Below are 15,459 nucleotides of genomic sequence, written 5' to 3'. Positions count from 1 at the left end.
GGCTACAAAGAAATGCCATGTTTAGACAAAGAACAAAAAGAGACATTTTGTTTGAAGAGGTACAAAGTTATAAGAGCAATAATTCATGAAGCAATTATCTTAACCCAATTTAATTTGGATCTCATTCTTTTTCGTGAAAATTCTCATACATTCAGAAGCTTTGAGTACACTAACTGCCGCATAACAAATATGAAGCGTGCAATTATAATCTCGAGATCTCGTCACGATGAAAGAATAACACACTGACAGAGGAGTTAAATTGTATCCTTGATGATTCGAGAAAATTAAAAGGCATCTTCCAACGTTCAGAATAAAATTGTTTCAGTGATGTTTTTCTTTTTGAAATCTAAAAAAAAACCATTCCAAAGGGCAGAATGTGTGCTTTTTCTTTATTTACTTCCTTTCTTCTGAGAAATGAATGAAAACATTCGTTGGAAAAATATTTCGGGTATGCGTTATGTAAGAATCAATATCATTTTCAAATGACATTTGATGGAATTTCAACCATTTCTGGTACAATATTTGAACAAAAACATGCCATGTTTAACACGATGACTCTGTTTCAGAGCTAAAATCAATGTGCTCGTCTTTTTTTCGTCGTTCACTGCTGTGCTATTCAAAGCTTTAAATACACTTCGATTTTTTCACTCCGTCGGCACAATTGACATGACTTCAATCGAAAATAAGCTTAAAACTGGCACAAAAACGTTTGTGTTATTCATTCATCGTTGAATTGACGTAATAAAGGTGGGAAAACATTGTGAAATGAGAGTTTTCAGAATGAACGGAGGAGTAACATTGAATGGTGCATTTCCGTACACATACCATATTGTGTCCTTTTCAGAAATGAAAAAAAATGAAATGATTTTGCCAAGAGCACCAAACAATCGATAAGAAGCCGTTCATGGAAATTGGAGGGCTTTATCGGACTGAAGTGAAAAGTTGTGAAAATATTTGCATTGGAATGTGTTTGCTTACGTTTGTTGTGTGTGCTACCAGCCTAGTAGTAGTTACCAGGACGACATGTTTATTTCCAATTGTAGGTGGCCTCATTCGGTTGACAATGTTTTAAATTTTTTTCAGTCTCAGTCTCTAGTGAAACGTTTGTAGCCTCGATATTTTCCATTCATATTTCGACCGCCTGAAGCATGTTAACAGAGTATTTCTGCTGATGTTGTTTTTTCCTCTTCAATGAACTCTTCTTATACACTCACCCACTCCCTCGCACTCTCTCACTCTCTTCATTCACTTGACACGATTGTTTGTCAAACAATGTGTACAATGTGAAATGCAAACATTTCGAAATCTGTCGCTTCGCAGAACTTTGATCTCTCTGTTTTCATTTCTACGCTTCATTGTGTTTGGCCCGTGACCCGAACGTGTGTATAATCAACGTGTCACATTCAACGCCTCCGGTGAATCATTAGATGTTCATATAGTATTTGGTTTTCGGCTTCTGTTGTTTTCATCTTCGATTCCTTTTTTTATTCTCTTCATCGCCGTCCTTTTCGGTGCTTGTAATTCACGAAATCGATGCGAAACATGAACGAGCAGTGTTTATTGGCTGTGACAAAATCCAATTAGCCATAAACCCGTCTGCGATGGAATTTTTCGCAGCAAAAATCGTCATTGGCAGATGGGATAGCGTGAAATGAAATTAATAATTGGAAGAAGGCTTTATGCACTTTACTATCCTCGCCTACTGAAGTTAATGGGTACAAATTCGAACACCACACAATATCCATTATGCTCACAAACCGTCTTTATTGATGTTTGCAACATTTCGCATGAAGTGGCCCAACTCAAACTCGTTGTTCTACTGAAAATGTATACTTTATTGGAAATTGTCGCATCGCATCCCCTAATTTTGGAAATATGTGTGTCAAGACTTCGATGTTTATCACGACACTTTGGAAAACAATGAGTAATGACAAATAATCGACGTTGATGAGGATGCAGAGCGTTCTGACGTAATTTACCTTGATTTAATTTCAAGTTGGGTGCATACCAACTTTGATTTTAATCGAAAAAGAGCGATACACATTTGTCATGGTTGTTAGTTGACTGAATCAGATTCGAAGAGACCAAACACCAACAATCAATAATATTGATTCAATATATCTTCGGCTGTCATTAATTGGATGAAAATCTTCCGCGTTTCTGCGTTCATTTAATTGATTCCGACAACATCTGGCTCGGGTATAACGTACATTTACCGCAGAGCCAGCCTGTGCTGCCCCGAAATAAACAAACTTCACAATTTTACGTGGATCATTATTAATGAAATGTGTCTGCGTCGGTGTCTGTGCATTTTTTTTTCATTTCTCTTGTGGATTTATTTTCTGTGTGCCACAGTGTGTGGAATATGCGAATTTCCGACTTTTCTAGGGAAAATGTTCATTTGCGATGCAAACCACCAGTTTGAATGCAAGAATTTTTTTTTCCATTCATTTCAAGCTTCAGGCGAACATCATAAAAGATTTACATTTTCGCTTGTTCAATTTGCTTCATTTTTTACCGTTTTTAACAGGAAAAACATACCGAAAAAAGTCGGAAAACAAATATGGACGGAAGTCCAATGAATATCCACGTAAAATTAATGCTTCATTTTAATAAAGAATGGAGCATTTTTTGCGTTCCGACAATTTCTTCATCAACCGTATAACATAAAAGATAAGCCCAATGTCCTCGCATAAATATTTTACTGATCCAGCATCCATTTTTTTCCATTTCTCTATTGCAAACAGATATGGCCGCGAGGACGAAGAAGTGATGGGATTGAAATTTTGTAATGAAGCGATAATTGCATTGAAACAGATATGGCCTACAAGTAACGATAAGGAACCACTATCACTGCTGCAGGTAGGTTTTGAACAATAAAATTTGTTTGTCCGCAAGAAAATTTTCAAAAATTGCTGGATTCTAAATTGGAAGACCATGCAAAAGTTTCGCTGCTTTTTCATTGAATTTTCCGCCCATTTTTCCACCAAATTTTCTCATCTCAAAGTCATTTAGCTAATTTCAGTCGAAAGTTAAGGGTGGAATATTTTCCGTTTTATGTTCCGAAAAATGGCAGCGAAACGAATTTAATTACAAAAATGTGCGTTGAACAATGTTCAAATGGCTATTGTTGAGAGCGTTACGTTCGCTGATAAGCTGATTGTAAGAACAAAAGGCAAATACGATAAAAGCTTAAATGTATTAATTAGGCGCATTTTGTGCGCTTTGCAATGTTGAAGATGACATTTTTTACTTGTGCAATCATTTTGAGTCTTACTTTGATGATGAGCATCAAACAGCTCATCTGATTTCTTCCGTTGCTTCTTTTCTTTTGTCGCTCCATTTTTGTCAAACTCAACGATTTCATTTTGGAATTCTCACAGGAGCATTTTGATTTGATTTATCATCATTATTGTGTCATTAAAGAATATGAACTGGCTGTAGCCGAGTACAAAACTCCCGGAGGACCGGTTTGAACAAATAAAATAAGCAAAAAAAAATCTGCTCAAAAGTTCTTCTTGAATCAAGTGAATTCGTTACTTTTTGTGTGTTCAACATTATTACATATTTCTGTGGAAAATTTCATTTTGGCCAACATTTTCGAGACGTATTCATGGACAACCTTATTGACAACGACCACGTCAATGCGATCTTTTGATTCGGATAAATTGAATTTTAATCGGATATTAAATGGACTGTTTCATTTTGAAGCGCAATCAAATCAAATAATTCCAATGAGCCGAACAATCATACACAATTTCAATTTAATCATATTTCATTTCAATTTTTGGCCGAAAAAGTAAAATCTATCTTCGTCCAGGGACAAATCCACCCTTCGAATTTCATGACAACCATTTCCGATCGTATGAATTTGGTCTTCTTCTATCTTGGATTGGATTTGTTTTTGTTTCTATTTGCTCTCAATCTCCAGAGTATCAAAGTCAAGATCAACAAAAGATAGAGGTAAATCCTTGGCATATTTTCATGGGTTTGTTGCAATATATGCCATCTATTTGCCCATCCATTCCTTGAGAAATAAAACAAAAAGATATCGTTTTTATACATATCCATCGACGGCTTGAACGTGCATATTTTATGGATGTCATAGCATTTTGTTACATTGAATAAAGAAAATGGCTTGATGAAAATGGTTGAATGTATGATGACGTAAAATAATAACGATCTGTGTGCCATTGAAAATATTTACTCAACAAATCAATATGAGCAGTCGAGACAAAAGCAAATAATGCGAGATAATTAAATTGCTCACAACGATAAAAACTGAGCATCTGCCATTCATACATGTATATTGTCATAGATTCGCCGCTCACTCCATATAGACATATACATAGAAATAGAGATAGCACCACTAATCAAATAACCGAGATAATATGGGAAATAAAATCACCGTAAATGGAATAAATGCCGAAAATAGATAAATCCTTAATGAAATCCGAAGATGTGGAAAATTCGATGAATTTTCCGAGATAGAACGAAATAGAAAATTAATTATCAAAACTGTTATGAAAACTCGATAACGCCACACGAGCATCAAATTACGCTTGGAATCAAGAGCGGAGCGAATCGAGTGCGATATTCTCAAAATGGTTGAAATGTGAGCACAGCTTTCGGCAATAAAAGTTGAGTAACCTTTTGAAACAACATTCCCATCAATCAATCAGAAAGTGAACGGTAATCGCTGCTTAATGATTTAAAATAGAACAGTTTCCATTCGGCTGGCAATCGAATATTTTTCATTCATTGCAACGACCAACAACATCGACATGAAAAGCTCCATTGTTTGCAACCATTAAACATCATTGAAACTGTTGACAACTGTGATAGACCGCTTTGCTTTGACTTATTAACCGCACTCAATGTGTACAACGCATCGAGTGAAAAACTCAGCATGAAACCAAATCGAAATTTTTTTCCATTGTTTTATATTTTTTTACGACCAGAGTTATTTTCGTTGTGATGCCGCCGCGTCAGCAGCCAATTTTATGGCCGACAAAATAAAATGACGACCAAAAAAACATCAATCAGAATGAATTCCTAATGGAGGATGAGTTATTTTGAAAGCATTCAAAAATGGTGGCGCTCGATATCAATGCCAGCAATGTTTGGTCGCTGTGACAAAGATGAAGATAGATGGAGGTTTTTCGTGTCTGATGCAGCTGCGAGCGAGAGAAAAAGTAGGAAAGGAAGAGTGGGAAAGAGATAGCACTAACCGCAGTCAATTGATATGACACATTCCAATGATTCAATAAAATATCACACTTTCCATCGCAATAAAATTGACAAACGAACGAGAGATAGAGAAAAAAAGTACCGAGAAACGAGGCTCCAATATGAACGAGAAAAAAATCATTCAATTTTACTGGCGATGTTTTTGTTTGTTGTTCTATCCCTATATCTCATCCAAAAATTGTCGCTTTCAGATGATGGAACAGTGAGCCTAATCGCTTATGAACCGTTCGACGGGAGAAAATTATTACAAAATCGATAAATGGTTTTGAGAACTCGATTAATCAACACGCTCACTTCGGTTCGGAGCAAATAGCGAAAAAATGGAGGACAAGCGGTTTCAGTGCGTGCGTGAGTGAGTGTGTTTGTGAACTGTTTACTTTGTCGTTTTCATGTCGATACCAATGTCATATTTTGAAACAAATCATCCGGTGAGATAAATACATGCGTTGAATGTCAGAATGTTTGCCAAGTGCCAATAATTCCCATCAAAATTGACAAGATATCAAAGTATTTATGAAATCCAATGAACGACACCGAAACGATCTCGTTTCAGAACGCAATCGCACATTGTGCAATAATAACATCAAAATAAAACTTATGGCATTGTCATTGACGCTCGACCATATTTTCTTTTATGCTTTAACAGATCTTACAAAAAGAATAGGAAAAAAACGGCGATAGTAAACGCAGTATTGCCACTGAAGCACTTGCCGGATCACATCAGTGTGTATGACTTGACGTACAGATGAGAGAGTGAGAGAGCAAACGAGTGAGCGAGAATGAGCGCAAAAAAAGCCATTCGCCTGACTAATAAAAATATGTGTTCGATAATAATCGAATGAAATGGTTTATTTGTAGTTTTTGCGTGCGCGAGTCATTTATAGCACATACTATAGTCAAATGTATTGACAATGTTGCCGTCATTCTTGCACCACTTGATACTTTCATGTATGAACCACGTATCAACCACGCAAGAATTCATGCACATGGCTCACGTTCAACGGATATGTCACATACAAATGTCGGTCCTCATGTTACTCATTTCTGTCTTCTTCTTTCTTTCTTTCTTCTTCTTCTTGGTTCCGTTTTCCCTTTGGCTTTGAAATGTTTTTAATGCAATTTGTCGTGCTGACAAGTTCAATAAGCTCAACGAGTGTCGCTGAACGCGTGTCGAACGTCTCTACCGCAGCACACACACACATTCGGTTAGAAGGCGAATGAACGGCGCTGTTGATGGAACGGAGAGAAAGAAAGAAATGGGGGAAAAAGGCGAAACAAACTTCTCAAAGCTTATGCCAAAGTGCAAACATATTGCAATGCACGTTTTGATGGAATCAAGTCAATTCATATGCATGCGAGACCGAGCGCTGACAGTGCGCGCTCGCACAAAACTCCAAATAGTACAATTTATATTCATGCATAAATGATGATTTGTTCGTTTTATGTGTGCAATGACGAGATTGTAGTGTGCAATGAGAAGAGAGAGAGACAGAGAGAGAGAGAGAGAGAGAGAGAGAGAGAGAGAGAGAAACTCGTCCTGAAATTTGATTTGGCATGAATTTTATTTCGCGAAATGAACTGCCAACCGAAAATAAACTCTCGCTCACATAGCAACAGACACACACAGCCCGGGCACGATGACATCTTTTTTCGGGGATGACATAAAATTGAATTTTGCCGCGGGAACCGACACGAGCATAAATTAAATGCCATAGTCACGTCAAGTGAAATGCTCTTTTCAACCATCCGAATGTGCAGACACAATCTTATGGCTGGCATGACATTCCTCAAGTGCATGGGATTTTTACTCCAATACAACTCGGCATGATCTTATCGGGCAAACATTTCAACGTAATTCTTATGTAAATACTGAAAATATCGCTACTTTAAACGCGAACAACGTCATGTTCCGCGTATTTACTTGCTGTTGCTGTTGTTATTGTTGTTTTTCATTCGATTTTGCATTTGTCTTGTCACCGCTCATATCTGTCTGTTCAACGTGGATTTTATGTAATTCGATCAAAAGCATCGAACCAACCGAACGAAACCATCTGAAATAAAATCAATGAAAGGTTATGAACTTTCAAGTTGATATCACAAATATCGATGGCAAAATAATACACGCACGTTTTCAAGAGGTTTTTTTTCGCTATCTCAAGTGTTTTATTTTTACACTTTTCTTCTACCATTAAATATCACTTCTGCTGGCGTGGTGGTGCTTCTCTTTTAAAACCAACCATTTCTACGAACGGCGCTGATTCGTTTTTTTTTATCATTGCTTAACACATAATATGTGATTGTATGATAGAACAGGAATTTTAAGAAGCAATTCACGACATGAAAAGAGAAACCCATTGAAGCGAACAAAAGACTCAAATATCGACATTGGCTATTGGCACAACTTCACTTAAATTGTCAGCCATCAGTCGCTATTGATTGAGTTTTCCAGTGAATTTCATCCAACAAACAGGTGAATTGCTGCTTTTTTTCCTTTCACTCCTGACATTTATGATAAATAAAATCTAATCGATTCACTCATTTTGACACGTTACCTCCTTTGCTGGTGTTTTGAACAAAGAAGTATTCAAGAGCGTGAGACGAGCATCTCCAGTAATATGATGTACGACCGACTAAAAGTGTGAACGAAAACATTTGTTGATTTTTGCAACGCAGACAAAACACATTAAATCTCATCATGATTTTACCTCGAACCATACATACAAGGGTTGGAATGCTGATGGGCATTTGGGTTGAAACAAAGTGTATCGCATTATCAATGTTTTCTCGGTGAAGTTGGATGACTGTCGAAAATGAACCATTTACCGTAAGATTCCGAGCTGTTGCCAAAGAGTTGCGTTTCGATGAAATTTTGGTTAACCAAGAACACACACACACACACACACACAGTATGTTTTTCACAGCATGTTTTAGTTGAAAGGTATAGAAAATAGATACCGCAGACTTGATTTCTTCACTTGGAAACAGATTCATTGTGTGTGCGTAATACAAAACCAACGTTGGAACAAGAATGTGTTCATCATCACACACATTTGCTGCGGAACCCGAATTGGCTGAAAAATGACTTGAGTATTACTTACGAATGGATTCATTTATTTAAGATCCATTTCACAACACAATGTTATTATATTCGGTCCAAGAAATTTATTTAGATTCATTAATGGGCTGACACAATTGATGTACATTGTACACGGCATATATATTTTCACATTCAATGGAAATAAGTTTTGATTTTCGCACCGCTCACGCATTGCAATTTCCTTCGGTTTGTCATCTCTCTCCCTCACTCTCTCTCACTTTCGATTTGATTGATGTGGTGCGACGCGGGCGCTTTTCCATTCTATTATTACCAAGTCGTATTCATCTTTTGTGAACAAAATTCTTTTGTGTGAAATTTCTTCTCCCCTCAATCTCAATCTCAATCTCGGCGGAATCGGATTTAGAAACCAGTATGATGCACAACAAACTTCCAAGTCGATACAAAAATAAAAACGATTTCACCTCCACTTTCATTAAAATTTGTGTAAATTTGATTTTGATTGACAGCAGTTAAGCTCATAGTCAATTCTTTTTTGTTAGATTTCAGCGACTGGTACAAATTAAATCGAGATAAAACCCCATTTGCATGGTTTCTATTCATTTGCCTGGGAAAATTTACGACTATCGAAGTGGATTTCAACCATTAGTAGGAGTTTTGCCAAGCAATTGTATATTTGTAAGGCGCAGGTTTTTTGCGGTTTTTCTCTGTCAATGTGCACAATGCGTGCTTCAATATATGTGTAGCACGGCTTCAAGGCCAAGAACATGAACATCATACAAAAGCACCCACCATTAGATGTTGTTCCCATTTGGTTTATGATGTTTCGCTTATGCTCATGTGTGCATATCCGAGTCAACGAAAAGCCGCCATAACAACAGATATTACATTTATGGTTGAACATGAACAGCTCATTAGTTTGAATATATTCTCTGCAATGTTTTTCTATGCAGAAGACGGTGAAGTCGGCAGTGATGGTGGATGAGGGAAATGAAAATATTTTTATATGAAGCGGACTTTTTCTCCTTGAGTGCGTTCACATATGAACGAACGAACAAAAACATGTAACGTATACCTGGGGAAATCGGAAGAAGAGTGGCATCTTATCATGCAAAAATATTGTTTTCTTTTTGCACGAATTCATCGTTCAACACACTCACAATATTATCGAAAGCAATAAATAAATTTACATATTACTGCCACAAAAATACACAGTAAACACAATGATTCTAGCAACGTTGAGATTTAACACTTAACTTTGTTTTAGTACCATTTGCTCTAGAAAAAGTTCAAAAGTTCTATAATAAATACATGAAGCTTTGATTTGTGATTTAGTACATTTTGAACTTTTTCTAGTACAAATGGTACTTAAATGGATTTTAGTGCCAAATTTCATATTGCGGTTCTAAAAGTTAGAACCATCGTGTTTACTGTGTACCCTTTCAATTTGACTCCTTTTGTTGATTTCTTCTTCACTGACGACGACATGCATCACGGTGGTGAATTTGATCGATTAAGTTTGTTTTTTCTTCTTCGGTGCAACCAATGCGCGGGTTTGGCTATGTGAACTTGTATTCACAGAAAAACATCATCATTTAAAATTTTGGAAAAATAAAATGTTTCCATGCGAATAAGTTTCGGTTCTCAAGTCAAGGTATGTGTTGGCGTGTGTGTGCTTTTTCTTCTTCTAATAGACGTCAATAGCACAGGTGGAAATGTTCATGAACCCTGGGTGTTCATAATATTCCCATCATTGAAATAAAATTGATTTCCAGACTCTATTCACAAATGAACAAATAATACACACAGTACATAGAGATAATCAAAAGAGAGAAGAACAAAATTTATGAAAATATGGCATATAACAATAAGTCATTGTTGGCACATTTCACTGTCCATGGATCAAATTCAGATTGGAATTTATCCCTGAATAGATAGGATCTAATCAAGAGTGCTTCCGACGCAATTGAGCAATATTCATTTATTATTGTTAATTAACCGACCGACCAAACAATCAACCATGCATACCAGCATCCATGATAAGCGAAAGCGGTTGGTAATACATTGGCAAAACCAAACCAGTTTTAAATGCGTAAATGCGATTGACGTAATGTTAAAGGAGACTTTCCCACAATTCGGTGAATATTAATCAAAATGAGAATAGAATAGCTCATATCTGATTGATGTGGATTCATTTGCATGTGATAACAATTATTTCTAAATGATTATCCGGAAGATATGAGAATCATTAACATGTCAGAAACGTGTCCGACCGATGGCATCGGCCGTAGAAATGTGGTCGAACTGAACCGATTTACTCTCTATGATGTATGGTAGTTTGAATCATTGGGTTTTTCGGGTGGGTCATTTTGAACAAATCGTCCCCATATCCGAATCATTTTCGGCAATAGTGGCGACAACAAGACAAACTGCCGAGCAATCTTTCCATTAAGTATTGCTTTTTTGATGTGATATTAAGCAGATTGAGACCGCAGGAGGTGAAATTTCAATTTGAATAATGTTTTTGGGCAGTGTTCTTTTTCGTTTCTCTGTGTTTATGTTGCGAAAGCTTTACAAACATTGCCCACAGTGTTTCCACGGTTATGGAATGAACGAAATTCGTTCGTAATCCAATTATTCACATGTGAATTCACAACGAACATAAAAATGCTTTTTACCCAAAATAACAAACGATGAGAAAAAAATGAGGAATTTTTTTGATGTGTTTTTTTCCTCCACTTTACCCAAAAATATTATCATAAGTAAATGTCCTAATTTGAAATGTATGTTGTCTTGATTTACTCCAAAAACAGCAAGCGTTGATCGATCGTCTGGGAAAGACGGCGTATCCATTTTCATTGGAAGTTGCCAGTTTGGCGCCACCATCAGTTCAACTTCTTCCAGCCAAAAGATATACGGGTGCACCAATTGGAACGAGTTACGATATTCGCGTGCATTTGGGTAAGGGTTATTGTTCTCATTGAGTGTGCTTTGCATTCGCCATTCATTTTTCGTTGAGAGTAAATTAATTAAAATGGTTTTGAAAAAATTTCTAATTGAATTACAGCTGACCAAGCGGAGGATCGTTTGACGCGACGGTCAATGGTACGCTTGGGAGTTCGGGTGATTCATAAAATAACGTCAGAAGCACGAGCACAGCCAATCATCGAACCAAATCCACCGACACTGTCCAAGTCACTACGGTTACGCTTGTCGCCAAAAGCTCTCAAATTAGCTAGTAAGTTTTCAACAAGTGTCGATGAGAATCAGCATCGTGCACTCAATGGACAACGAAGTGGCAGCGGGGGCCTCGACGCAATGTCACGCATCGATGACGAGAAGAACTCCACCAAACCGGACATCAGACAATCCACATTTTCTACATCAAAGGTATGCGACCAAAATAGGTTGGCAAGAGAACATCTCTCTAGAAAATTTGAGCTCTTCCTTTTTTCTTTTCGTCTATTTCTGCATTATTCGTGCACCTTGATTCGATTATTTTCCCATTGAATGAAACGAAGTGAATAGCTTTTATAACTTCACATAAAAATCATGGGCTGTAAAATGCATAATTGAAAGAGCTATTTAAAACAGTGTGTTGATATGAACCACATTTTGGATAAATACCATCCACTCGTAGAGAGCATTTTATTTTATCCAATTTTAATGCACTTTTCAAATCTGAACAACAAACAAGTTTTCGTGGTGCAAACGCCATAATGAGATTCTATACCAAACTCATTATTATTATTGCTGCGGATTTTCCATCCAACCAATCATTGTGCGTTTTACAATTTTCAATTTAACTAAAACGATGGAGAAATTGAGCAAAAACTTTACAGCTTTCCATATAAACTAACAACACACTTTTCTGTTTCAACTCAATATTATTTCAACCACAATTTTTATAACAAAGTTTTTGAAATGATAACATTTAAATTGTATTTCCTCTAACGATAAAACAGGATGTGCTGCGTTCTCAACTTTTTCAGTATGTACTTGCACTTGCGATTCCACTTCGACAATCTTGATATTCAAACTGAATGCCAGCATTTAAATTGTAGCTCTCGAAATGTGCATTTTTTCACGTTCATACTACAGTAAATGGCATTAGCTTGGCATTCTATAGAAACCACCTTAATTTGTCAGTTTGTGTTTCTACTCAAAGTCAACTTTCGTATTTTCACATTTTTCCTTTCGATTAATGGCCATCAATAAGCGCAACGAGAGCTGCATACAATTACTTAGCCACAACGTAGTCAAGTGAGTGGATAATATTGATAAGAAATAAAACACTCATTGAACCAACACACTCTTTTCAACTCGAGCGATGTCCAGTCAATTTAGATAGAAGCGACATTGTGAACAGTGGAATGCAATTATTGCAGATTGCTCACAATTTCATAATCGATTCATGGAACGTGCACACAATTTCATAAGTCAACTTGAGTGAAAACCACCATTTTTTTTGTTCATGAAACAGTTTTTAATGAAAAAAATGTAATATTGAAAACTTGTTTGCATGAGGTTTCACTGAAGTGGCAAGCTTTTCGGACCGATGAAGAAAAATTGTTTGAATAAAATTAAAATTGAGTCAGTGTCAAATAAAATTAGTTTGATTTTGTTGCAATAAAGTCGAACATAAACTTCACTTTTCAAAATCAGCAGCAATTTAATTGCATCATTTATTGACAGCTTTAATCTATTGAGCGCAATCACTGAGATTGGCATCCATTAAAGTAGCATAAATTGTGACATCGTTTGTGATGATGTTGTGGTGTGACACAGAAAGTACAGCAGCGGGAGAGCTCAAAAAGTGTGTCCTGTACACACTGTGTACGTATGGCATGTCAAAGCGATATTTGGTAAATGGTGCAAATGTTCCAACTACCGCAGTTATGGTTGTTTGGCAAAACTGACAAACGAGACAGCTTCCAGTGCATTCTGGAGAAGTGTCATCCATCAAACACACACATACACACCAACGCTCATGTGCGCGTATATAGTTGAATGCAGCAATATTGTGTGCGAAGATAGTAATTTGTGTTCGTTAGTAACAATGGGTGGTGGTCGCATTCATGATAATCACCATTAGAATTGCATTCGAGTTGGGGCTCGTTAGCAACATAAGGACACCATGTTCAAATTGATATAAATAGAGAAAGATAGGATTATAACGATTTATGCACGTGTCATTACGGCAAATATTTAGCTACTATTATTGCCTCGCTTTCATAAGCTAAGTTTTATTGAGTTTTCTACTAAGTGACAAAGTGTCAAACAGATGAAAACTTTTCACGATTCACCATACACACACATACATAACTTTTCTTTCACTTTGGCATTCTATCGGAAATGAGTAAACATCTCCCTTGGTTGATGTTATTTTCGAACACGAAAACTTGATGTCATCGAAGATTCATCACGTGCTCGTTTGGTTACCAAGCGATAACTAATGTTCGGAGATTCGTTCCACAAGCAACGTATGTCATGTGAACAAATCGTCCAAAAGTCCACAAAAGAATAACTTAGATGGACATAACATATTCTAATAGAGAAAAAAAATACAATAATCTCATTCGATCAAAATGCCCAAATCAACAGCTTGTATTCTATTTTAAGGGTCACTTTATCATTACATCTCGAGTCATTGTCAAGCGAATTCAATGCAACGGCATAAGTTTGTATGAATGAAATGGCACTTAAATCACGCAATTACAAAGAAAAACTACCAAGTTTTATATAAGCTTGAAAAGTCCATTGATCTGTTATGAAAGCATACTGGCATGGCTAGCGCCTAAGAATCAAAATTCTATAGCTCCATCGAAATATACATCGTTGAAGATGTCATTTTTCTTTTTCTCATTAGGCGCATTTACCTATGTCGAAATAGCGAATCTCTTATATATGTTCAAGTGTTTGTTGTACATTCTATTTTGCTTTTAGGGACCTGAAGGGTGCGTTGACAAACCATTTCTTTGGCAGGAAGGACGTGTTTGTTTGCGAGCCGCATTAAATAAATCGGCTTATGTGCATGGCGAACACATTTCGGTTACCATAGATGTGAAAAACGACAGCCGAAAAATTATACGAAAAATTCGGGTAAGACACTTTATTTCACATAGAAGGCCAGAAACTCCTGAGCACCATTCACATTTTCAACAGTATTCCGATACACACAGATCTACATAATGCGTGTGTGTGTGTGTGTTGTGGCTGCAATATGCCACTGAAACAGAAACCGAGATAAGAGATAATGACAAAAATCCGGATAAAGGATGCTACCAAAGGCAACGGCAAAATGACGACATGAGAAGTGGAGCAAAATACGCGTCAAATCATAATAATTCCGCGGAACAGAGCATGTGTAGGAAAACCAGAACAAAAGGCTTGAGTGGGCAGAGGCATGCTAGATAAAATCCACTTCAAGTTGAAAATGAATTCGAAATAATTGTCCTTATTAATTCATTGTGCATTGTAGTTTTCATGTTTATTCTTACCATTACGTTAATTGCTTTTTTCCCTTCTCGTGTGCGTCACCAACGGAAATGAGCGTGCCCGACTGACTGACACTTAATGAAAACGAGAGAGAGAGGGAAGGATTTAAAAGAAGAGGCAAAACTCTTGCTCTTCAGTCAACCCAACCATTCTCCACAAGCTCGAGATTTTGAATATTTCATTTTTGTTTGAGTCTTTTTTCCACCCAGGCATTTGCACTGTGCTTAATAACTTGATAAGAAATTAAAACAAACACCGCATGGCAATTTCTGCAATGAATGCAAAAATGGGAAAACTTTCAACGCTGGATGAAAAATGTGAAATATGCTCGTAAAAAAGTGTTTTTCTCCGAGTTTCTGGCCACAGATGATTATTGCATGGTGTTAATAAATAATGTACGTGCGATTTCCCGTTTTGTTTTGCAGGTGTTTGCCGTTCAGCATGTCGACGTGTGTATGTTTAGCAATGGCAAATTTAAAAATGTCGTAGCCGATGAATTCGAATCGTATCAAATAAAACCGGGCGAAACGTATCGAAAAGAGTATTCACTCGTGCCGACAAAAGGTAATGCAGCCAGCCACATGGCTTGAATGAAATTACAATTTTAATATCTTAATATGATTTTTAATCCATTCGTTTATGTAAATAATTGTATA

The 15,459-nt window shown here is 36.7% G+C and overlaps 1 protein-coding gene across 5 annotated transcripts in view; it reads left to right on the top strand.

Moving 5' to 3' along the window:
- The window catches only part of LOC129568284 (beta-arrestin-2), a 54,336-nt gene that overhangs the window by 36,919 nt on the left and 1,958 nt on the right, over window positions 1-15,459 (top strand). For all 5 annotated transcript variants that reach the window (XM_055445978.1, XM_055445962.1, XM_055445969.1 and 2 more), the window contains 5 exons: window positions 2,748-2,862; window positions 11,119-11,266; window positions 11,373-11,695; window positions 14,252-14,407; window positions 15,229-15,367. In XM_055445978.1, the coding sequence (XP_055301953.1) occupies window positions 2,748-2,862; window positions 11,119-11,266; window positions 11,373-11,695; window positions 14,252-14,407; window positions 15,229-15,367 (881 nt within the window). The remainder of the gene's footprint in view (window positions 1-2,747; window positions 2,863-11,118; window positions 11,267-11,372; window positions 11,696-14,251; window positions 14,408-15,228; window positions 15,368-15,459) is intronic.

The sequence above is a fragment of the Sitodiplosis mosellana genome, unplaced genomic scaffold (genome assembly GCF_009176505.1).
Source record: "Sitodiplosis mosellana isolate CC-2019 unplaced genomic scaffold, AAFC_SMos_1.0 Smas_scaffold_1, whole genome shotgun sequence".
Lineage (NCBI taxonomy): Eukaryota > Metazoa > Arthropoda > Insecta > Diptera > Cecidomyiidae > Sitodiplosis > Sitodiplosis mosellana.
This window is presented reverse-complemented; position numbering and strand designations above follow the sequence as displayed.